The sequence below is a fragment of the Pan troglodytes genome, chromosome 15 (genome assembly GCF_028858775.2).
Source record: "Pan troglodytes isolate AG18354 chromosome 15, NHGRI_mPanTro3-v2.0_pri, whole genome shotgun sequence".
NCBI classification, from domain to species: domain Eukaryota; kingdom Metazoa; phylum Chordata; class Mammalia; order Primates; family Hominidae; genus Pan; species Pan troglodytes.
Window position 1 is genome coordinate 64,978,668 of NC_072413.2, and position 25,574 is coordinate 65,004,241.

Here is a 25,574-nt window from a genome sequence, read left to right on the forward strand (position 1 = left end):
CTTGTTAAAAATAAAATTAGTATATATATCTCTCTCTGACATACATATTAGTAGCTAAGCCATAGAGATAATGGGAAAACACATTACATTCTGTTTGACAGGGATATTTGATATATCCATCTAATTAAAGCATTCTTTAAAAAGAATTGAGAAGAATTCTGTCTACTTGGGCATACATTTTTAAATTTCCATAATAAAAATATTTTTAAAACACACTATTGTAGTTGGCACTAGCGAATTTCTGCTTATCCTTGTATATTGCCTCATATAATGATCATTTACAATATAAAAGAGGTCATCAGTGAAAATAGGGCAAGAAAAATTTAAAGTTTAAGATGAGGGAATATTAATGGATGTGTAACAAGTTTAGAAAGTTCTTAAGCTCCCTTAAAACTAATATATAAACTATATGTATCTTTGAGAGAGAAAGGAGATATGTATATCCTCTCCTTCATGGAAGTAGGAATGAAGAGAGTCCATAAAGTACTTATGTGAAGTCCAGCTTTGTATATACACAGATTAGCTTATCATCATGATGTTCTAAATTTTCTTTCCTATGTTCTAGAGAATTTACAAATGAAATAGATTAATTAGACATATAGCTAGTTAGAGCCCAAATAAATGATGGCTCATTATAATATGATATGTTATAATGTCATATTATAATGTGATAGCAGTAAAATGACAGCTCACCTGCATTTATACTTATAGTTCCAGCTGCTGTTTGAATGTCTTTTTGTAATATCAAACTCAGTATGTCCAGCTCTGCTTTCTAAATACTTCTTTCAATGGTAATGTTCTTAAAGTTTCCCTGCATAGAAATCTTGTAGTTATCTTTTACTCTTCCTTGTTTTTCATCTTTGACATTTAGTGTGACATTAAATTTTGTCATTTTTGTTATTTCTCCTTTTGAATTATCTCCTAATCCTTACTTCGGATACATAAATGAACTTTGTTGCCACGTCTACTTTAAAATCCTGGCTTTGGCCAAAAATAAATAAATAAATAAATAATGAAAATGGCAGCTTTCTATACATTACAGAGGTTTAAGAAATGTGAAGCAGCTCATGGTCATATATTGCTATGGTTCATCTCCATGGATTTACACAGATTTGGTTTACCACCAATCCTAGTGTAATTTTTAAAGACTCAAATAAGTATCTTCTTGACCAGCAACAAGGTAAATTTTCTTTTGCTCCTTTTGGGTTTTACTCCCAAACATGCATTTGGGTGAAATGTATAGCCTAGACTTTGGCAAGTAGAATTATCAATTTTCCCTGGTCACCTTTTTTCCCTTTCAAAGCATTTCCTTCTCAACCAGTGTTCTTCAGCTAAGCCACAGAACACAGGAAGTAATATGTGTAGCTATTTTCTTAAGATCCTGTAAAGATGTTGACATTCTATATTCAAAAAACAAGTTTATTCATTACACACAATGAATATAAATGCATTAAGGCTTAATTCTCTCCCAGAATTGAGGAAGATATAGTAATCCCGTCTTTTAAGTAGCTCAGTACTTCTTGAAGTCATTTGTTATTTAAAGACGCACTTGAAATTTCATGTTTGGAAATTCTTTGTGTTGCTTTTTTTTTTTCTTTCTTTCTTTTTTTTTTTTTTTTTTGGATACCTAGAGTCTCTAAATAGCCTGTGCTTACCATGTGATTTTAGGGCTTGAGATCGTGAGACATATTTTTATTTTTTTTAAATAACCTCTTTATTTTTCTGAAAGAAACAGATTTAATCAGCTTCTCACCATATTCTAAAAATGTTCCTGCTTGGCAGTTATTAATATTTTGTTGGTTTTCTTGTACTGTTGAAGTAGACTTACTGAAGATCAATTTAACATACTGTTTAAAGTTTGGGGCTAGATTTGAATCCTAATCCTGGATTTGAAACCCAACCCTGTCCCTTATTAACTTTGTGACCTTAAGCAAGTTAACTTCTCTGCACCTCATATTCCTGTAAAATAGGAATGATACCACCTTTTGGGGTATCTTAAGTATTTAACAGCTTAATATTACTTGGTGCAATGCCTGATATGTGTAAGTACTCAATAAATATTAACTGTATTATTATCAATATTTATTGTTATATTAAAGGTCCAAAGGTAAAGTTATTTTTTGTTTCAACTAACTCTTTCAGATACATTATCTGTTATGTTTTTCATAGAGTAAAATACGTTTTATGTATAGTGATTAGCCACAACCTGATTGAAACAAGTATTAGCTCCACTATCAACTTAACCTGACATCAGCACTTGTACCATTCCTGCCTTACTTCTTTTTCCTAGTCATTGTAAAGGATATAGAATATGAAATACATGAACACTTAATGTCTTTCTTTTCATTCTGCCAGGTGACTATCTTCTCCAGTTTTTCAATTGTCTTTTTCTCCAAAATCACTTTCCCATTTAGTGTCTGGATTAGTTATGCACATAAACACACCCCAAAGATGACTAATAGGAATAGTGGTTTTTTATTATCAGTATTATATTGTCCTTGTATTCTATTATATGTCATACACTACAAGCAATCACCAGTTTATAAGTGGGCAAAGCACTTCCTCACAAAAAGTAACTTTATAGTGACTAGATTTCTAGACTAGTGTTCATATAACTCTTAATTAGCTGATATTATACTATTAGTAACTGAATTGAGATTTAAATTGACATATATGGATTAATGTAGGAATCTATCTACTAATTGTAACATTATTTCTTAGGAAAATGCACTTTAACTTCTAACAGAATCCAGCCTACTTCAAGGCATTTTACCTGACAAATTCTGAGTTGCAATGGGATCTACATCCTGTTTTCTTCCTTGGACAGCTCAGTCTTCCTTACAGTACTCATTGTAGTGGAAGGTAAAGGGAGGAGGAAACTCTAGAAATTGGGACAAGGACTTCCCCACAGCATCATCAATCACTGTTTGTTGAAGGAGTGTATGAATTGAATGTTTATATTAAAGATGTATGCCAATATCATTAAATTTCAGTTAACTTTATATAGTGTGATATTATTAGTCCTAGATTACTTCTTGCTGCCTCTTCCTAGTAAATGATGATATTTCTGAATGATTCTTTATTCATTTATTAAGTGCTACTTATTAAATACCCTCTGTTTCTTCATATCTTGTAAACAAGATATAGATCTTTGAGTCAGCAGAGCAAAGTTAAACAGATATGTGACTGACTGTGATTAAAAGAAGTAATCATTTCTACTGCCGGATCTGTGTCTGATTTAATCAGATGTGGTGAGCTATAATTGCATTTCTCTTTGCCCCAGTTTACCCATCTCTAAAATTTGAATAAACTAGACCTTTGTGTTCCTCAGAAGGGATATTCTGGTGAAATTTCAGAAAATGGAAGGGAGTCATGACAAAGCTAATTCATCATGAATGTAAAAACAGAATTTTTCAGGTACAGTATGAGAGGAATTATATCTTGTTATCCTGTGTGCATTTTACTTTTTACATGAAAATTCAGTCAGAGAGCCAAATGTGTTTAGAAAACATACTCTGAGCTTAAAAGACCATAATGGTTTGGATGTGCTGTGTAAATGTAAAACTTGAAATTGATCTTGTTTTGTTATTTTTCCTTGGTTGTTTATACTTTCAGTTTTGCTGAAACTACCAGTAGGTCATAATAAGTCAGCAAGCATTTATTTAACATCTATACATGCTACAGAGTAGATATTGCCATATTAAGCATATAGAGAATGTTGCAAAAGTTAAATATGGGGCCTTAATGATTTTACAAATTGAAATATTGTCCATTTTTTTAAAAATCATAATCTATGAATTCAGGCTATGTTGTTCTAAAATATGACTAGAGGAAATGTCTTTGGCTTTGAAAACTAAAGGTCTTTACTAATCGGGTGAAAAAAGTCTGTAGGAAAATCACCATTCTTGAGTCCTGTGTTCACAGAATAGTCATGAGTGAGTTATTTTAAATTTCACCAAATTATTGTTAAGTCACAAAAAAAGAATTTGGTAAAGGCAGATTTTCCTAGAATAGACTTGAGTTTTTGGAACCTTATTACGTAACTTTAAAATGCCGTAATACCTCTTTAGGCCACATTTTTCTCTATCAGAGATGGTGTCAGGTTGGTAGTAAGGCTTATTTAATTAATTTTCCAAGTTCAGACATCTTGGAAAGGAGAGATAAAGGCAAGGCATGACATTACTCTTTATAAACATGACTTACTGGAGGAGAATGCAAATTTTCATCCTTTAAATCATTTAATCGGCTTTATTGAGATACCTAATATATTTGGGTGATAGAGGAGACCCTGAAAGAAAGAGGACCTCAGGAAGCATTATAGGTCAGAATGATTAGCATATGCACAGCAAAAGTAGTTTGTGAAAGGGAATTTGGTCTTTTTTTTTTTTAATTCACTAAGTTGAATTTAAGGGCATATTTTGAGTCTTATGGAATCCATTTTAAACATAGTGATAGCATTTACTGTGCATTTTTAGCCACTTAATTATGTGAATAAATGCTTGCTACCCTTTACAGTTGCAGCTGTCATTCTCCAAAGTAGATTCATCCACAATATTTACAGTCGTAAATCCTAAATCTATTGTATATATTTAAGATTTTTTAAATAGTATTCTTTCACCATTAGGCAGCACCTCCTTGAGAAAGAATTTACATTTTTATTCTCATTTTTAACAAGAATTATACAGCTAAGATTTATAGAGAACTTGAGGGCTTTTTCTACAATGTACTCCATCATCAGAAGTAGGCTAAATTAGAAATAGAAATGGAGAATATATGGTGATGTCTTTTCCATTAGCTTTGAAAAATTCAACTTGTATAGTTACATGTATTTGATGTCAGAGTATTTTATAAGTATGCCTGATTTATCATACTGACTTGCTTCTTTTTAACTTAAATATTTTGGGAACACAGACTCATGTTTCATTTTTCAGTGAGTTATTTTATGTCCATGAATAAGCGTCAATGCATTGGTTGATAAGTTGAAATCACTTACACCCTTTGAATATGTGTTTTTGCATCACTTTCGAATCTACCTTTTAAAGTGAATTTGACTTAATTTCCATGTGACTTTTATTAGTAGAGAAAGCAAATAATTATGAAACACAGTAAGGGTTATTATATAAAATAATTTTATTTTACAATAAAACAGTTGGATGTGGATTTTACCTAGAAAGACTAATATTATATATATTATATTTCTCCCTTGGAACTGACAAGGGAGAAAAAGTAGGTATATTGGTACTCAAGTGTTTTGTATTTTAAGAGGAAAAAAAGAATAAAAAAGGGGCAATGGAAAAAAGAGAAGGGAAGGAAGGAGAAAATAAAAAAAGGAAGGGAGGCAATTACCATAGTTTTTCATTTCTTTTTTGACATCAGTATTTAAATAATAGGTTACTTGTTCTAACTTTCCCATTTTACATCGTTGCAGAGCATAAGCAGCAGCTTGTAGAACAAAGGTGAATTCAGAAAGACCTTAAACATATTTTTGGATTAATGTTTCATGAAACCCTGAATGGAATTCAGATTCATGTGGTCTTTTTATAGCCATAGTTTTCAATTATATTAGCAATTTTCCTTGTCCTATTTCTGTCTGCCTCAGGATACAAAAAAAAGGGTCTATTTTCGAAATTTTGTTCATACCATTCTGCACCCAGTATTGCCTGGAGTCATGAAAACCCAGCTTGCTGCTATTTTTTCTCTTTGGCAACTTGCTGCTATACCAACACTCAGCAATTAAATCTAATTCTGTTTGGGCTACCATGCTTAAATGTTCTTGTTGAGAATCATGGCATGAACTAATGCATGGCTCTAAAAAGGCTGCTGTTGTGTGTCTGCACTGAAGGAAAAATTCCGTAGCAATCTAGCCCCTTTGGATTTTATACTGAAGCTGTAGATTAATGGTGAACTTCTGTGTAATGCTTGACAAAGAAGGGAAATCCCTAGAAATGAAAGTGTGAACTGAGGTAAAAATGGTCTTCAGTCAGATGCTGCTAAATTAATCACTAGTAATCATCAGTTGTGGAGGTTAGGAGTCCCTTCACAGAATGCACTTGGGTGGAAGAGTAGGAAAGAGAAAAAAAGGATGCCAGTGAGACCTGAAAGAGATTATATGAGGAAATGTTGAGTCCATCTTCATTTGTGTGCTGTCTCAAACATTTAGTTCAGAGTCTGAAATACTTTTGGTCAAATTAGGACTGATTTTAATTGTCTTATTATACAATTTCACAGCCTCATCATCCAGCATAAAATATATCAAAAATGACTTAATTCCCTCATATCCATGACAATTCCAAACTGTTTTTAATAAACTTTATAATTGCCTCCAATATTTTAAAATTTATTAGGAACACTGGTTTGATGTTTAAACAATCAGCATCCTTTATTAGTTCCATTAAGCATTCATCTTATTTTAATGTATACAATTTTTACTTGGTAGAAAATAAACCAGATGTTATTTTTCCAAGTGGAAAGAAATCTTTTTTCTTTCCTTTTACATTACAGTTTCACCTTGAAAATATAGGAAGCAAATGAATGGTCCCAAAATTTGGCATTTCTTTTTCTAAGTCATGTTTCTGGGCTATGAGTTACTGAATTTTGCTTAATTTATTAATGTAAATACAGTAATTGAACCACACAACTGTCAGTTCCTCCATCCTTTGATATGTGGGCTGATGAAATATAAATAAACAAAAAATGTTGTGTGACCAGCAGCTCTGGATCATCTAAATGACCTCCTTTAGTTCATTTCCCTTTCCACATATCAAGTTTATCTATAACTTCACCAATTTATTAGTTTTAGAGCCATGTAGCACAGTTCAAGAGTTCAAAGGGAAAGTCAAAATAATCTGGGGTTATTCATTCAACTTCAACTGCTACCATAGGGCAAAGGTCTCTGTAGCCATTCTTACTATTACAGGTCAATGACAGTAGCATTTCTAAAGTGCTCTTGTGCATGTAAGTACCACTCCTTCGGTCAACCTATGTCACTGTGCTTTCACTTGCAATTATCTAACTTTCAGACATAACTGAACTCTATTTCTGATCTGAAATGTTCCCCAGCTAGAGTTATCTACCTGGCCTTTGCTTTATAGAGTCATATGTCCTGGTAGCTGCAAATTAATGATGAATGAAAAAGAGGGAGGGGTGATGGAAGAGAGAGAAGGGAGGGATGGAGAAAATAAAAAAGGGAGGAAGGAAACTAGACTCGTTTTTCATTCCTTTTTTACTTCAGCATTTAAAGGGTAGGTCACTTGTTCTAACTTTCCCATTGTAAGTAGTTGCAGAACATAAGCAGCAGTTTATAGAACAAAGGTGAGGTAGTAAAGGAAGTCATACTGTGTATGTGCTAGAGGGAATCATACTATGTCATTTGCTTTAAAAGCTGTGTCTGAAATCGCTTTGGCTTCCTTTTAAACATCCCACCTGCAAGGAGGAAATATTTGCAACTGCTCTTCAGATTAGTCGACCAGGCGTGGTGGCTCATGCCTGTAATCCCAGCACTTTGGGAGGCCAAGGCGGGCGGATCACGAGGTCAGGAGTTCGAGACCAGCCTGACCAACATGATGAAACCCCATCTCTACTAAAAATACACAAAAAAATTAGTTGGGTGTGGTGGTACGTGCCTGTAATCCCAGCTACTCAGGAGGCTGAGGCAGGAGAATTGCTTGAACCTGGGAGGTGGAGGTTGCAGTGAGCCGAGATCACTCCACTGCACTCCAGCAGGCGACAGAGTGAGACACCGTCTCAAAAAAAGAAAAAAGAAAAAAAAAAAAGATTAGTCATGATGTGGGTCAAAATACCTGTCTTTTCTCTTACACACATCTTTTTTTAAATTTTATTTATTTATTTATTTATTTATTTATTTATTTATTTATTTATTTAAGACAGGGTTTCTCTCTGTCACCCAGCCTGGAGTGCAGTGGCGCAGTCTTGGCTCACTGCAACCTCCGCCTTCTGGGCTCAAGCGATCCTCCCACCTCAGCTTCCCAGATAGCTGGGACTACAAGTGCATGCCCCCATGCCCAGCTAATTTTTTGTGTTTTTAGTAGAGACAGGGTTTTTGCCATGTTGCCCAGGCTGGTCTTGAACTTCTGGGTTCAAGCAATCCTCTCACCTCAGCCTCCCAAAGTGCTGGGATTACAGGTGTTAGCTACTGTACCCAGCCCTTTTTAAATTTTATAAGCTATACCTTTTGATTACTGCCTATTGACTTAAAAGACAGTTCCAGATCAGGGGTTATATTTGTGCTTTTACAGTCTGCTTTATGTTTTGAAGGTTGAAGTAAAAAATGTGAAGAGAAAAAAAATGCAAAAAGAAGAATAATCTAAGAATCCCTGTTCCATTACTTATTACCTCATTTACATTAACCCACTTTCTCACTGCAGTTTCCTACACTTTATTTTTTCTTGTGCTTCTTTTCCCTTTCCTTGTGTGTTTGTTTTTTTCATTAGAAATCACCTGTCTCTTTATTTCTAGTTATTTCTTTTCCTTTCCTTTTTCAATGAATAATAACCCATTTCAGCCACTGAGAAAGAGTATGAACCTTAATAATTGTTATTAATTTTTGTGTTACAGTGTGCTTCAAAGGAACAAAATGAGCTTGGCATAGCTGCTTTTATGTTCTGGTACACTGAGCCTAAATTCTAGGCAAGTAGCTCACAGGAATATAGGAGAGGTAATCTGGATGAAACTAACATAAATAAATTAGATACAATATTTCTAACTGTAAAAATTTTATGCATCATATAATGACCCTGTCAAAAGACTATTTATAAATAGAATATGCGTTTTTCAGCTTGAGTTAAAACATAACGTTAATGGGTCTAGGGTTACAGACTTGTGAATCTAGTTAGCTTCACAGTTGTTCTATGGTAGACTGTAAACTGATCCCAAATGTCTTAAGGTAGATGTGTATGCAGGGGAAGGACTGAGAAACAATGATTCACAGGGAATCTATACACAATTGAGTAAAACTGATTTGAACAGATAGTAAAATGGTCTGTCTATATTATACTAAAAGGTTTGAATTTTATAATTTTTTGATCAAATGGCATTTTCAATGAGAGTTTCTGGGGTTTTTTGTTTGTTTCGTTTCTGTTTTTGTTTTTTTAGACCCAGGTTGGTGTGCAGTGGTGCAATCTCAGCTCACTGCAACCTCCACCTCCCAGGTTCAAGCGATTCTCCTGCCTCAGCCTCCCGAGTAGCTGAGATTATAGGCGCACACCACTGTATCTGGCTAATTTTTGTATTTTTAGTAGAGATGGGGTTTCACCATGTTGGCCAGCCTGGTCTTGAACTCCTGACCTCAGGTGATTTGCCCGTCTCGGCCTCCCAAAGTGCTGGGATTACAGACGTGAGCCACCACGCCCAGCCGTGTTTTTCTTTTAGATAACTTTTGTATTGTTTTTCATACCTTCAGTAAAGAATATAAATAAGCAAAGAGAAAATTAAAATTACCCTTGAGCTCCTCCCATGTTAACTGCTAATAACTTTTATCAGAAAGAAATAATAAGGATGGTGAACTGAAGAAAAGAGAAGAGAAAGTAGGGAGTTCTACAGATAATATAGAGTAAATCAAGAATAGGCCGGGCGCGGTGGCTCACGCCTGTAATCCCAGCACTCTGGGAGGCTGAGGAGGGTGGATCACGAGGTCAGGATATCGAGACCATCCTGGCCAACACGGTGAAACCCTGTCTCTACTAAAAAAATACAAAAAATTAGCCAGGTGTGGTGGCGGGCACCTGCAGTCCCAGTTACTCGGGAGGTTGAGGCAGAAGAGTGGCGTGAACCTGGGAGGCAGAGCTTGCAGTGAGCCGAGATCATGCCACTGCACTCTGGCCTGGGCAACAGAGCGAGACTCTGTCTCAGAAAAAAAAAAAAAAAAGAAAGAAAGAAAAAAAAAGAATAAAGAAACATATGTAAAACAAAGAATTACCAATTAAAAATTTCCTACATGGAAAATTTTTTTAAATTTTTCCAAGTAGGAATTTTTTAAAACATGTGGGATGTAAGAGTTGGAAAGCTCTAATGGATGAGTTTCTGCAGAGTTTGATACAATTATATTGCCCATATGATAACTGAGCGATGCAAGACACAGCAAAGCCACCTGAAGCAACCACAGGAAGGAAGCAAATTGGTCAATGGTGCAACTGTCTAGGACAGTGGTTAGAATTTAATAGCATTCTCAGTTCAATAAATACTTAGTGAAGGAAAAAATAATGAAAAAAATATATGGGTTGAAAACATTGGCATTGTTTGTTTTTAGGATAGTGTAAACGGGTATTTAGATGATATCAAATTCTAAATTTGAGAAATCCAAGCTAAAGTGTTTTGGGGTATTGAAAGCCTAATGTAAATGTCCTTTGGAAAATTAGTTTCTTTTTTTTATAGTTCCCATTATTTAATGAAATGTTTCAAATGTTATATATAGTAAACAACAGATAATATAACAAACACCCATTTGGTAACCATTTAGATTTAGCACATTTTAATGTTTTACTATGATTTATTCAGATCTTTTGATATATTTTTAGGAAACTGAACAATTGTGACAAAGCTCAAATTTCCTTTGCATAGAATTCTCATATAAGAACAAAACAGAATATTAAAGGCCTGGCACAGTGGCTTATGCGTGTAATCCCAACACTTTGGTAGGCCAAGGCAGGAGAGTCACTTGAGTCCAAGAGTTTGTGACCAGCCTGGACAACATAGGGTGACCCCACCTCTACAAAAAAAAAAAAAAAATTATCTCAGGGGGATGTCACATGCCTATGGTCCCAAGCCACTCAGGAGGCTGAGGTGGGAGGATCACTTGAGCCCAGGAGGTTGAGGCTGCAATGAGCTATGATGGTACTACTGCACTGTAGCCTGGACAGTAGAGTGAGACCTTGCCTCAGAAAAAAAAAAAAAAGAAGGAAAATTAGGATTGTGTTCTTTCCACATATGGGGCATATGTTGACCCGGCATTTGAATAATGCTATATTTCCCAGGATCCTTTTTACTCCTATTTCTCTCTTTCTGCTTATATTTATTTTCAATAACCTACTGGTTTATAGTATAACTTTAATGATTTTCAGTGTGTGCTACGAAGATAGAATACACAGACCCACTAAATATGTGTGTGTTGTGTGTATAAATACACAGATTATATAATATATATATATATATGATCACTTCTGTTTGTTGTGCTCAGATTACAATAAAATAAACTGGTCAGAAGCAGGCAAGATGTCTCAAAACTACTCTGGCTAATCCTAACCAAACCACTGTGTCATACCTCTATACTAGAAATATATAGGAAATCAAAAGGAACCAAACTGGAATGCAAATGAAACAAAAATCACTAACAATGAACCAACGCACCTCCTGGCATTATTAATAACATTGTTCTGTCCCAAATGAAACTTCATATACTTTGGACATGGAGGTTAATGATTGCTAAAAAGAGAAAATCTTTATCATTAAGTTTTCTCTGGTTTGATGGTTATTCCATGTGATGCATCTTTCCATAAATTTTGAGAATGCCTCAACACTTATAGGGATAGATTTAACAGGAGAATACTAGCAAGTGTAGTAGCTATCATGGATCAATAGCATTATGATATAGCTTTAATGCAGAAATTTATTTATGGTAAAACTTCAATAAACAACAAAAATTGTATTCTGTCTTTTAAGAGATGCTTCATTGGCTTTTATGAAATAGCAGATTTTTTCCCAAAAGGTACTTTTGTATCCCACTTTGCTGGAACCCTAAGTCTGAACACCCTTGTGTCTTTTTATTACCAATCTTTGGCCTTTCTGACCAATTACAACAGTCTTCTTTGATGTGGAAGAGGTTACAAATATTTCCAGGCTAGGAGGGATTGGGGAGAGTAATTTCAGTCTGGATTTCGGTAGTTTGTATCATAGTCATTATAGCCATTATTATTGTCACTTTCATCATTACCAGAAAAACATGTATTTGTCCTTTATACAATGTTGGATATGATAACAAATGCTCTACATGCATTAGCTTATTTTAGTCTCACAATAATCCTATGAGGTGGAAACTCAACAAAACATTTGAGCCTTTGCACACCTTTAGCTGTTTCCTCAGTCTGGAAAGTTCTTCCCCGTGATCTTCATCTGGCTGTCTCAAATCTTAACTAAAATGATACTTATTCAGAGAAGTCTTCCTTGCTTACTCTGTCTAAAATAGCTATACCTTATCACTACTTATTTTTTTATTCCATTACTGTATTTTATTTTCTTTATAGCACTAACCACTTTCTGAAACTATCTTATTTATGTACTTATTAGTTTAGGTGCTTATCATCTGTCTACTACTATCAGAATGTAAATTCCAAGACAGCAAGGTCTTTATCAATTTTGTTCATGTTTTACCTCCAGCACCTAGATAAGAGCCTGGCGATGGCTCTGGGCAACTGAGCTTAGCTCAACACATACTCTTTTTTATTATTATTGTTATTGTTAATTTCTTTTTTCCACATATTTGTTCAATAAATGAATAGTATTATCTTGATTTTTGTAGATGTGGAAACTAATACTTGAAATAATTTAGTCAAGGTTATTTAGCTAGCCTAACTTCCTATGTTTTTCCTGCTGAAAAGAGGATTCGCTACATACACAAGTCTCTAGCTTTAACTGATCTAATTAGTGCATGTCTCTGGACCTACAGGTATAGGGCTTATGTTAAGAAAAAAATTTACATACACCTGAAATAATCTGACCTATATTGCTCATCCTGAAAATGAGTTATATATTATATTATTAAACTATACTTGTTAACTATTACTTGGTTAGATCATGAGAGGCTTGATTAACAACATAATGTACGCCATACATAGCTGTAATACTAGGCATCAGAATGCCTAGTTCTTATATATTTCTCGAAGAAACTTTTCTACACACTTTCTAAGCTCTTGCTACTTTACTAATGCAGTATAGACATATATTTGTACATCTTTCATGTGCCTTATGAATGCTAGTTAAGCATTTAGAAAAATAAAGTCACAACTTTTTCAATCAATACTAAAATATGATTTAGAAAGGAAAACAATACAGCCACACTGAAATGAGTAAAGCATTAGGGTTTTTTTAATGATCAAATAGGTGATAAGACATGACATTTAAGAATGAAAACTAAGAATATTAAATCTAATTAAAAACTCAGTATTTCAAACTTCATGCTTAATGAAAACAAATGTGACTTTCTTCCAGAAGTGTCACAAAATGCATAATAATTACAAATACTCAATAATTCAAGTTTTTATATTATTGACTGTATCTATTCCTTGGCCTCTATTTTTTAGAATTAATCAATATTTTCTGAAAACTTCCTGTTCACATACTCACCTAAATTAATCTTACTTGATCTTACTTTTGAGAACTGTCAAAATCACACACATGCAAAACAAAAAAAATCAACATTTCTTATTACAGGCCTAGAATATCATCCAAACAAAAGGATAATAGTAGGAACAACAATATAGTAATAGCTAACAATATATACTGTTAACTCTAAGCTACTCTCTAAGCAAGCACTTTACATGTATCTCTAAGCAAGCACTTTACATGTATTCTTATTTTCTTTACAAATATCTTATGAGATAGATGTTATTATTATCTTCACTTATACGTGAAGTTATGACTTATACAGTGTTATACAGCTAATAATGGTAGAGCCAAAATTCAAATCTAGACAGTTTGTTTCCAGAATACTACTCCCCAAAGTTCTTTTGTTATACCATTCTCCATCACCCCTACATTCAAATCCCTGTTCTCAGTGGTTCTCATCGCTAAGAGAAACAGTCAAGAGCAAAGAAGCAATGAAAATTCAAGTTGTGATTAGGAATGCAATGATTGTCATTGTTAGGTTAGAAAGGTGGAGTGATTGATAGTGTACAGATAATTAAGTTTGGAAGTCAAGAGAACCAAGTTCTATTACTACTTTACTGTATGACCGAAAACCAGTAATAATTCCTACCTTCTAACCTTTAGAATGAAGAGTAATTACTCTGTAAAATAATCAGTTATTCATCTTAAGATTGGGAAATAATGAATAATCTGAAATTCCTCTTAGCCAAAAATACTTCATTTAGCTTTATAATACGTTATATAATTTGGGTAGTAATTTTTCTTCATATTTATGATCAACATTAAAATTTTCAGAACAAGCACCAAACCAAAACGATTGTTGGTACCAAGAGGAGACCAGCCTGGGATTTGCAAAGTTTCCAGAGGTCACTGAACATGGTTCAACTTGGAATTAAAGCTTTATATAGGAAATGCATTAAGAACATTTAACATTGATGCTTAAATTCATATTTCCTTGAGTCATGGTGATAACCAGTTCTAAAGAATAGAAAGTGTGTTCTACATATTATAGTATTTTCTTTAAGAACAAATAAGGAACTCACCAAGTTATCTATAAAGAAGCATAAACAAGCTTTGATTTTCAGTGGTAATTATAATTAACTTCACCAGCTATATAACCTGACACACTTCCGACTTCTTTAAGAATGGGTCAATACTGAAAAGGAAGTATTTTTCACATTAACCTAGAACTTAGGAAAGCTCGGTGGAATTTAACAATGAGAATTTATATAACAGTGGGAAAACATTTAAGAATGGTCACCTGGAAAAGATTTATAAAATTGTTTTGCTTATAAATATTGTCTATTTGCCGGCATTCTCTTATGTTGTACATAGATTAAAAAAAAAAACAGCAGCCCAGGCGCTGTGGCTCACGCCTGTAATCCCAGCACTTTGGGAGGCCAAGGCAGGCAGATCATGAGGTCAGGAGTTCGAGACCAGCCTGGGTAACACGGTGATACCCCATCTCTACTAAAAATACAAAAATTAGCCAGGTGTGGTGGCGCACACCTGTAGTCCCAGCTACTCGGGAGGCTGAGGCAGGAGAGTTGCTTGAACCTGAGAGGCGGAGGTTGCAGTGAGCCAAGATCATGCCACTCCACTCGAGCCTGGTGACAGAGCAAGACTCCATTTCGGGGAAAAAAAATACAAATAAAAAATAACATTGCTACTCTCTATCAGTGAGCAATAAATGACTGAAAATTCAAAGAATAAATGGTTATGGATACATACACACGTGTGTCTGTTTTTATGTGTGTATGTGTGTGTGTATGGAAGTTCACCTTTGATTAGAAGTTTTTAAATGTGATTACTGTTAAATGATTGGTCCATCTGAACCAATGGGAAAAGCGCAACTGAAGCAGAATTTTTTTTAACCCTGAGGATTTAATGACTTTTTTAAGCAACAGTGTTCCTTTTTTGTTTCTTGTTTCGGTCTATTAAATGGGCACTTGTTTAATTCAGTGACCAATTTTATATAATTTTCTTAAAAAAAAGGACACCTTTTATATCTGATTTGATAAAAGACAGCAAATAGAGGTGGGAAAGGTTTCATATAGCTATAATATTCTGCAGATAAAAGGAGGCTTGGAAATTATCTGGCTCAGAGACTTTTAACCTTTTTTCTGCCATGGACCCATGTGGTACTTGGTCAAAGCCTACAGATATTTTTTTCATAAAAATATTTTTAAGTGTATAAAATAAAATATATAACATTAGAAAACCAATTCAAATCATGATCAAAATAACTTTTAAAACAAACTGCAATATAATAATAAATGCCTATTTTTAAATGCATTAAATAACAAACTAGGAGCAGATCTAATAACTACTATAATTTGAAATCATTATAAACATAAAAAGATATTTATAACCATTGAAATAAGAGGTTCTGTTAATATTACTGTGATTTGTTGCCTGAGCTCATAATGAAAGAAGATAATAAATATTAATTAGATTTTTTAATATAAAGATTGTAATTTCATTTCTCTGTCCCAGTGAATGGACCTGTCTTTTACCCACAAGATTCTCTCAAGGGACCCATTGACCTGAGTTAAAACCCCTAGAAACATCCATATTTTGCAAATAAGAAAACCAAGACCCATAGAGAGGAGATAACTTTACTAAAATCATACAACACAGAATTAGATTAATCCTAGCAGAGCTAATCTCAGACCTTTACTCAGACTTTTTCTGTAGCTTTAGTCTAGAAGTTGGCAATTCATCTATTATTTGTCACTGATTCCTAGCATGATTTGTAGCAAATTCTTTATTCTTATTGTGCCTCAGATTCTACCTATATAAAATATATGTGACTTAAAATATTCATAAAGATAATAATAACAACTTCAATTTCTATTTTATTTTTACTTACAATAGTTTTCACTTTCACATACATTACCCTACTTAATTTTCCCCATATTATGGATGAGGAAATTAAAGCTCTAAGTGTTAAATGTCACATCCAAGGTTACACAGCTAGGAAGAGGAAAATCCAGTATTGGAAATCATACCATGGGACTCCAAAGGACATCCTCTTTATCATGCTGCCTTTCATGTCATAAAAAGCCAAAACTCTTTGAGTTCTTCAGTTGAATTTGTGCTGTGATATCATAAATCTAATTAAGCACATAAGAGCTATTATTAAACTCAAATAAGCCAAATACTTGCATCCTAATTTATTCCAAAAAGTGATGCATGAATGGAACCATGGGAAAAAACTTTTCTAGAACAATTATCCATTTGTGTTTAAGAAGTAAGAAGAGAAAGAAATAGAATGTAAGAGCCTAAGATTGTAGAGTTATTGGCTTAATGTTATTTAAATCAAACTTTTGCTTCTGTTTCTGGGTAGGTTAAAGAGGCAAGTAATCTGAGTAAACGGGTCCCTTTTTCTCCTTCCTCTTAATCTTATGAGTAGATGGTACTCAAAGAAGTTCATTCTTTCAGAGACTGATTACTCTTAAATAAGTTTAATAAGGTAGAAAAACTAAAGTCAAAATAAGCCATGATGCATCAAAAATTTCTATCATCTCTGTCATTACAGTGACCAGACCATGTAAGATATAAAACATCCTGCTCTCTTAGAAAATAAGGAATCTTCTTAACCTAACCTGAAACTCTTGGTATAGAAAACTGTTATTGGACTCCAAATGTCACTATTTGATTAACCTTAAGTAATATTAATTTCTAAATTCTTGAGATCATTCTGTAGGATACCCAGATATCTCTTAGCTATAATCTACATACTTCTCATATTATCTGTCAATACTATCAGACCCAAATAAGTAAAACTTATTTGTAAGCTGATAAAACAGGTACAGGAATGGCTATGATCATACTTATACTATTAAAAATAAATTTTAGTCTGCTGAGATTGAAAAGAAAAATAATTACTACAAAATATTCAGATTTAGCAAATGTTTCCTCTGTACAAAGCAGTGTATTTAATGTAGTGGGAAATAAAAAGAGGATAAAGTCATGATCCTTTTCCTCTAAGAACCTGTAGTCTACTTGGGGACTCATATCAGTAATTGGAATATGAGTAACTATTAACTCATATTCTATATTATAAACTTCTATAAGTCCTATATTAGAATTTCAAATAAGATGCCGTAAGAATCTAGGCAAATCTAAACCTAGGTTGTAGTGTTGGTTGCACAGCCATATAACTTTATTAAAAGTCATCAAACTTTTAATACTTTTATACTTAAAATGAATGAGTTTTATGGTAGATAAATTATATCTCAACACTGCTAAAAGAGTTTAGAGAAAGAAGAAATTATTTCTGATTGAGGAACTTGGGAATTTTTTTTTAATGACTGGTGTAATCTAAGCTGGATCTTAAAGGACAAGTAGTATTTGCATCAGAAAATAAGCAACAGTGTATTCCAGAGAAAGGCAACAGCTTGTCTAAGGTCTAAAAGCTCAAGAATACAAGGCAGTTTCTAGAGGAGCTGGTTGAGACTTTGCTCCATGCCTTAGATTATATGGCTTGCATGCCTACCGTGCATATGGCCATATGGCTATGACATTTCCAAAATGTTCTGGCCTATCCCTACTGAGAAACATATAACTGTACGTAGAATTTTCCACCTCTCTTTGGGTTAGAAACAAGAGCTTGCCTACATTATAATGTGGAGGGTGTGTAATCACAGAGTTATTTTACAGCTGTCAGTGGCACCACTGATCATAACAACTACTGACATTTATTTTCATTTTTATAGCTTAAAATCACTGATGAATGCATTAACTCTTTTGAGCCACAATCTTTATTTTTTTTCTGTGAGGAAACTGAGATTATGGGAGGGCCCAGAGCCTAAAATACCAAAGCCACATTAAAAGGAAAGTCAAGATATTCTGGCCTGCTAAGAGTAAAAAGAGGAAGAGAAAATGAGTACATGATCATTGAACAGTTTAGACATTGCTAACTAAATTGGGATGTACACATGAATCAAAGTTCATCTCGCACAAAAAGAATAAAATGGATAAAGTTAACTACTGTCACCAATAATATGAAAGCAAAGTTGAATTTTTTTCTGAAGAGCTGAAATAAGCCTATTATTGACAGGAATAGCCCATTTTAAATACCTCGTATTGATAACAGAGAAGAGTACTTAGGAAACAGTTTCTAAATAGCTTTTTTGTTGTTTGCTTTTTTAACAATGTAAAAAGATTAAAATTTAAATTGTGTCTTTCCAAAACAGAGGACTTCTCAGATTATATAAGTAAGCAGCTAAACAGAAACTTAATTTCTAATTTAAAATGTGATTAGTGGCCAGTAAAGTCATGTTTAAAATGGAAAGATAGTTTTCCTAATGTCCTTCAAAGAAGATGACTTATTTTGTTCTTGACTTTGACCCCATCTGACCAAGTGCTCAGAATTTTTCAATATGAGCCATACTGTATACCATTTACAAGAAAAGGAATACAAATTAGCCTGGTGAGCAGCAAAATAGGCAATTTTTTGAAATCGGATTTGTGTTAACCTGCAATCAAATGTAATTTCCATTTTAATACTTATACATTCTTATATTGTTACGAACCTATTCTTAACACGGGTTTTATTTTCTTTGTTTCTCTCCTCCCTCACTTCTGTGAAATACAGAAGGGAAAGGATGTTATTCACACATTTGTACCCCCACTAACTGGTGTTACAGTACATCTGGCTTCCACTGGAGAGCCCCTGACATCGCAGGGAACGGTGATCAAAATTCCACACACTAGCTTCAAGCTGGGGGCTCGTAGCTACTGCAGCATTGAAAGGGAATCTTTTCCTGGCTTCTTTAAAATAAGCATGGTGATGGGATGGTTTAAGGGAAGAACACCTCTCAAATCACATGACCACTGCTACGCTTTCGTGTGTCCTGCTTTCTTCATAACAGCTTGGCACTACATTCTTTCCCTGTATCTTAATGGGCTTGTGTGTGTACAAGTGGGGTGGAGGGTGGGGAGGTAAATGGATGGTTATACATTATGCATGCATCTTTCACTGTTAAAGCAATGTGCCTTCCCTTATATGTCACAAATTATGGTCACAGATTAAATCTTCTGTGTCTTGAGATATTGGGCCATCTCTCTCTTTTTGGTGTGAGATTCATGTGTTTGGGTGTGTTTTGATGTTTACACCCTCAATTGTTCTTCATGTTGCATTTAACGTAAGTTGAAATGTTCTCCCATAAGAGTTAGCTTTTCATGTTGGGCTGAAAAAGTCTTCATTTCTGTGTAGCAATTCATGTTATTATAACCTATGGCTTTCAATTGTACCTCCCATAATGAAGAGCTGACTTTAAACACTGTGCTATTCTTGTTATGACCTAAGCATAAGGTAAGTGATTTCTCTAACTGTATCTAAAGATTGTTGTTGTTTGTTAAAATTTCTTCAGCTTTTTTTAAGGCATTTTCACTTTTGTTCCTTACATTTATTATGTGCTCTCCCTTCTGTTTTTCTGTTTCACATCTTAAGATTTCCTAATGGACGATGTGATCTTCAGCAAAAATTATATTACACGTGTAAACACATGTTGAAATGAATTATTTGATGTCTCAAAACAATCTTGATTAGTAAATGAATATACCCTATGTTTTTATTAAGTCCTTCATGTTTTTTATTTTCTCCATTGACTTTAATATAATATGCTGTTCCTACATGTTATTTTAGTTTTGATTCCAGTTGAAAGGGGAATTATTTGTCAATACTGTAAAGTCAGATGTTAACTGAAGTAAAATAACATGATCCAATAGAATAAAGTAGAAGGTAATCAGATGCCATACCTTTTATTTGTAATCCCTGACAAATTTAACGTTAGGCCAAAATCTGTTTTATTTTGCTTTCCAGACTTTCCTTTTTTTCCCATTGAGTAAAGCCAGGGTAACATAAAGAAAAAAACGAGAAGCCATAAAACTTGAGACAGATCTGTGTTACCTTCTTTATAGTCCATAAGAACAGTAGTTGTTTCTCAAGTGTATCATTTCAAGTGTATGCCATTACATTGTGAGTTAAGTAAAATTTTCATTTTGAAATTGTATAAAATTAAGTACATATTATAAAGAGGACTAGTTTCATGGTGCAAGAGAAAAAGTTATTTGCTACATGCATAAATAATAAACAACATTTTTAAATTTTTATTTTCTTCAGTGGTGTATAGGTTGATTGATTGATTGATTTATACACACACACATACTCAAGATCACTAAAGGAATTCTTATAATCATTGACATTAAAGTGATTCTCCCCAAATCTGGTTCAAATAGCCAATGTAATATAAATGGGAAAGCATTGATTATACTGCTGTTGGCAATTTATGAACCTTGATAAACGCTCAGATTCAGGGAATTGAATTGTTTTCATCATCCAAATTTCTCCACCAAAGCTGTTTGAAATATGTAGTTCTAAACTGAGGTGCCACAAAGCAACACTTGGGTTTCTTTATTCAATTCATGTTATGAATGATTTTGGTTGTTAATTTTTTAAGTTACCTAGGGAACGGGAGAGGGTATTTTGTTGTTGTTTTGGTTTGGTTTGGGTTTTTTTGGTAAAGCCAACTAGTTCTTCACCACCATTTCCATTATATACATTAGAAAATGTATATAAGAGGCATTATATAAATCTGTTGGAACATTTTATGAGACAATTTGAACTACTCATCTGAACTGCTCTGTTCATTGTAAATCTCTTGTTTCTATCCATACACTAGCTCCACTCTAGATTGGAAGGGCTTAAAGATGAACTCTGGAGGAATAGAGGCTACGACTTAAGAGTAACTATTACTGATCAAAGGAGCCACTTTCCATTCGCAAACATTGCTTTGCGCTATGGGTTTGGGCTCCTTCTGTTTCTACATCTTGTTGAAGACTTTCTTGACTTCCATTTGACTTCTTTGAACTCTGTTTTTGTCTTTTAACATTTCCCCCTTTCTTTTCCTTCTCTCTCCCAGATTTTTCTCTCACTCTTCTAGCTTTCTCTTGTGTTCTTTGAATCACTTTTTGAAATGTAGTTTCTCTCTTTATTAAGCTTGTCTATTGTCTGTTAGTGTGTGTTTCTTTTCTTTAAGGCTGTAGTGGTATAGTTACACTTATGTTCATTCCATAGTATAGCAACTTGCTTATTTATTTTGCAGCAAGTTCATTAGTCATTCTTACCCTCTTGGTATGAATTTTTAATGAGAAATAGCAGAACATTCTGCATTTACATATTGTCCCCTTCTGTAATTCCATACTTTATTTTCCATTGTTTAGATTTACACCCTCAAACCTCTCTCTCTTACTTTTCTTTTCCTCATTCTTGTGTCTTCTTCCCTGTATTATTTTCTTTAAGCAGTCATTGATTTATTTCCCATTTGGTCCAGAATTGTACTTAAATAAGACTTCTGAGTAAAAGAATATAAGAATATTATCTTCAGACTAGCTTTTTCCTTCTAGTATGTTTAAAACTAGTTGAACAATCTGGGCCAAAAGAGAATAACTAACATTTGGAATTATTTTTCCTTTTTTTTTTTTTTTGGTGTGTGTGTGTGTGTGTGTGTGTGTATTTTTTTCTTGTATGTATGTTTGTGACTTTTTTATTGCCGTTTTTTTAAACATTAACAATTGTTTTTTTCAGGGAAGGACAACCATAACCCACCCTAAGTTGCAACATTCCTTTCATAAGTTGTTTCATTATGATAGTAGATTGTGTTGAACTATAGAAATTAATTTGTTGTGTATATATCCATTTGTGGCAAGCTGCTGTGGAATGGGAAGCAGAGGTCTGGAGCTTAAATACAGTTTCTTTTGAAATTAACAACATGTTAATGACATGTACCATGCTCCTTGAATGTAACAGTTTTATCACATTTAAAAGAATGTTTCACATTGACTTAAACATTTGAGTCAAAGCATAAGGTTTTCTGATTGATAAATTCTATATACACCTAAGAACTGGTAAATAAATTTGTTCAATTTCATTGATTTTCAACAGAAGCATATTTCATAATCAATATTATAACTATGATAAATTATGATAATCAGTAACAGGTTATCAGAATCAAATGTAAATGTTATATAAGGATCAATAAGTAACAGGTTATCAGAATCAAATGTAAATGTTATATAAGGATTTCTCTATTTTCCTCCCATTAATTTATATACATACTAAAAAATTACTATAATGGAATACTTAGGTACAACTTAATTACTTGAATTTTATTATTATTCTAGTCAAGAGATATACTAAATGCCTTACTATTAAGGGCCAATATGTACAACTAAATATTCAGTAACAAATTTCCATATACCGATTTTAAATACAAATGAATAAAAAATCACCTTTGGTTTATCTCTGTGTAATTTACAATATTGTACCCCAGATTTTTTTCTGGAAGTCAGTTCTTTCTTTAAGGAAAAGATAAAGAAAAAAGATGAAACAAGTATAACATTTTTACTAACATGTTATGACATCTGAAATACTAATATATAAAGCCTTTGCTCCTAGACCTCAGGAGCTTGCCCATTAAATATGCATATCTGCCTATTCATGCTATAAGCCCTAAATTACTGAGTTTATGCTCTTTCTACAGGTCCAGTCCAGGTGCAGCAGCAAGGAGAACATTCTCAGAGCCAGTAAGTATTTTACCATTTCTGGTGGGCTGCTGAACTAGAGCTTATAAAGCTAAAAATGATATTTTGGTGAAAAAAAAAGAAGAAAAGCAATGGGGAATATTTATGTGACAAATATGAATATTAGGGCTTTTACCTTCTAAAAATATTACCAGTATCAGTACATTAATAAATATTTCCCTTAATCTAATTGTTTTTGCAAGCTGACACCAGAACTTTGATACACTCCTAGGAGGGTAGGAATGAGCTCCTCTGTGACTCTGAACCTCTCTTTAATTGTTCCACTGACAAAAGTTATTTGAAAACAAACTAACTGAAAATAATAATAATAATATTGTAAATTCCTGAACAGAGGCTAATTCTGAAAAAAGAATATGTGGCTCCCAAGAGGGTACATCATACTCATTTTGTGAATATGAATTCCTGACATATAATAACTTCACAGGCAGCATGTTTTAGAACATAGAACCTTAAACCAAGAGTAAAGAATGCTCAATTTATTTATTGGTTTGATCACTAATAGCATTAACTCAGGAGTCATTTAACTCTGTATATCATTCATTTTTCTGTCTTATAAAAAGGAACTATAATAGGTTTTCCTTATCTGTACCTTTGAAATGATGTCACATTGAAAATCGTGTCTTTAAAGATTTGGGATCCTAAGAAAAAAGTGCTATATAAATGCTAATTGTTTTATTATTGTTCTCTATATCTTAATAGCTTAATGACATCATCCCATCTTCTTCCTGATCTTTATCAAGAGAAGTACAGGGGAATCATACTGAAATAGGCCTACTGATACTCATACCACTGGGAGTTTTAGCAAATTGAATGATTTCTATTTCTAGCAGGATGTCAGCATTATTTTTGTGTTATACTCCTGGTTATGCTTTATTACAGTGAAAGGATACAGATTAACATCAGCAAAGGCAAAAAAATACATAGGGCAGAGTCCAGGAGAAACCAGGTGCAAGCTTCCAGTTGCCCTCTCCCAGTGGAGCCATATGGACATTGCTTATTTCTCCCAGCAGCAATGTGTGACAGCATGCATCAAGTATTGCCAACCAGGGAAGCTCACTGAGCCTTACTGTTCAGGGTTTTTATTGGGGTTGGGTCACATGGCCACGGAGTGCTCATGTGGCTGATCTTTATTTCACAATAAAAAAATAGAGACCTTCACAAAGGTAAAAATTCATGGGGTTTTTTTTGTGTAAATTTTTCCATTTTTGTTTTGTAAATCTGTTATCTTAGCTCCAAACCCTTGGGCAAACACAATTATTGCTTGCCCAAGACCATTATATTGGCCAGGCGCAGTGGCTCACACCTCAAAAAAATAAATTCCTCTGAGCCCCTTTGAACCTCCAATTTAGGGTATGGGGAGTGTTTCCAATTGTTACAGTGAGATAAATCTCGCATTAGATTGAACTTTGATTTCTTTTCTTTGAGCTCCCTAGTTGCCAACTTTATTTTGTGTCCTAGGAGTAAGGAATCCTTTTTAGGACTCCTTTGATAATCTAACTAAATTTGAAAATGCATTTATCCTTGGTAAAAATCTGTCTTATTACCAATAACACTACTATTTGTCTCTGTCTGTCCTTGTCATTTTTTGTTGTATCTCTGTAAGGGGTACGTTCATAAGGAAAAACATAGACATAGGCCTCAGTAAGTATTTTGCAAGCTGGCCCTGAAAACCAAGTTTCAGGTTTCTTGTAAGACTGGTGTCCTTTAGATAAACTTTACCCTGGTCATTGATCAACCTATGAGAACCTTCCTTGTTCTCTTTCTGTTTTGTTAGTGAGAGTCTTGCTATGGAAGAATTATAATAGGCACCCTGAGGAATTTTTGTTATGAACAAAATTGTTTATTTAAAAGGAGCCTGAGAATAAAAAGGAAACAAAATTGCAAACAACTAATGAGCTAGTTTTTTATTGGTTTGAGGAAATATCCCAAATAAATTGAGATTCCAAAAGTACTTCCATAAGAAATTCCTTGGCCAAGGCAAAATAAAATGTAATAAACTTAAAATAATGCCTCTTTTATATCCCTCAAAACCAAATCTTGGCCCTAATTAAGAAGATACCTGGGTCTCACTGGCTATAGCAGGCAATGAGTTCGCAACTTTTCTGAAATTGCCATGCCATTATATGACTTAACCAAGTCCTTAGAAACTGAACCTCTTTCGTGGCCACCAAATGTGAACAAGCTCTCACAACCCCTTGCCTTGCTATATCCATCAACCCCAAATGATTACATCATGATCTTTATCCAATCTTAATGAAGCTCCTATATTGAAAGATCGACTTTGGACCAAACTTCAAAATCTCATAAATATCCTGACTTTCCTTTCTGTGACTCTGACTCTAAGACTAAGTCTTTGTTGAAGTGACATTTTTCCTTTCTAGAGTCAAACTCCCTATATTAAAATCTCAATTTCTCTACTTATTAGCTGTGTGAACTTGAACAAGTGCTCAGTATCTCTATGCCTCACTTTCCTGATCTGTAAAATGTGGTAATAACTTGTTCAGAAAGGGCAGAAATTGTAAAGAATAAAATAAATAAATTTTAAAATGTGGTAATAAGATGGTCTGCCTTATAGATTGTTACAAGGA

General features: G+C 33.7%; 1 protein-coding gene across 25 annotated transcripts in view; it reads left to right on the forward strand.

Moving 5' to 3' along the window:
- GPHN (gephyrin) overlaps window positions 1-25,574 on the forward strand; it is a 672,536-nt gene that overhangs the window by 492,185 nt on the left and 154,777 nt on the right. For 15 of the 25 annotated variants that reach the window (XR_010151162.1, XM_063793573.1, XM_001135711.6 and 12 more), the window contains one exon: window positions 22,926-22,968. Coding sequence is in view for 23 of the 25 variants with exons in the window: in XM_063793573.1 (XP_063649643.1) it covers window positions 22,926-22,968 (43 nt within the window). In the remaining 2 variants the exon portion in view is untranslated. Of the gene's footprint in view, window positions 1-21,065; window positions 21,129-22,925; window positions 22,969-25,574 lie in introns of all 25 variants that reach the window. The other 10 variants (XR_010151161.1, XM_063793562.1, XM_063793571.1 and 7 more) reach the window with 1 other exon arrangement.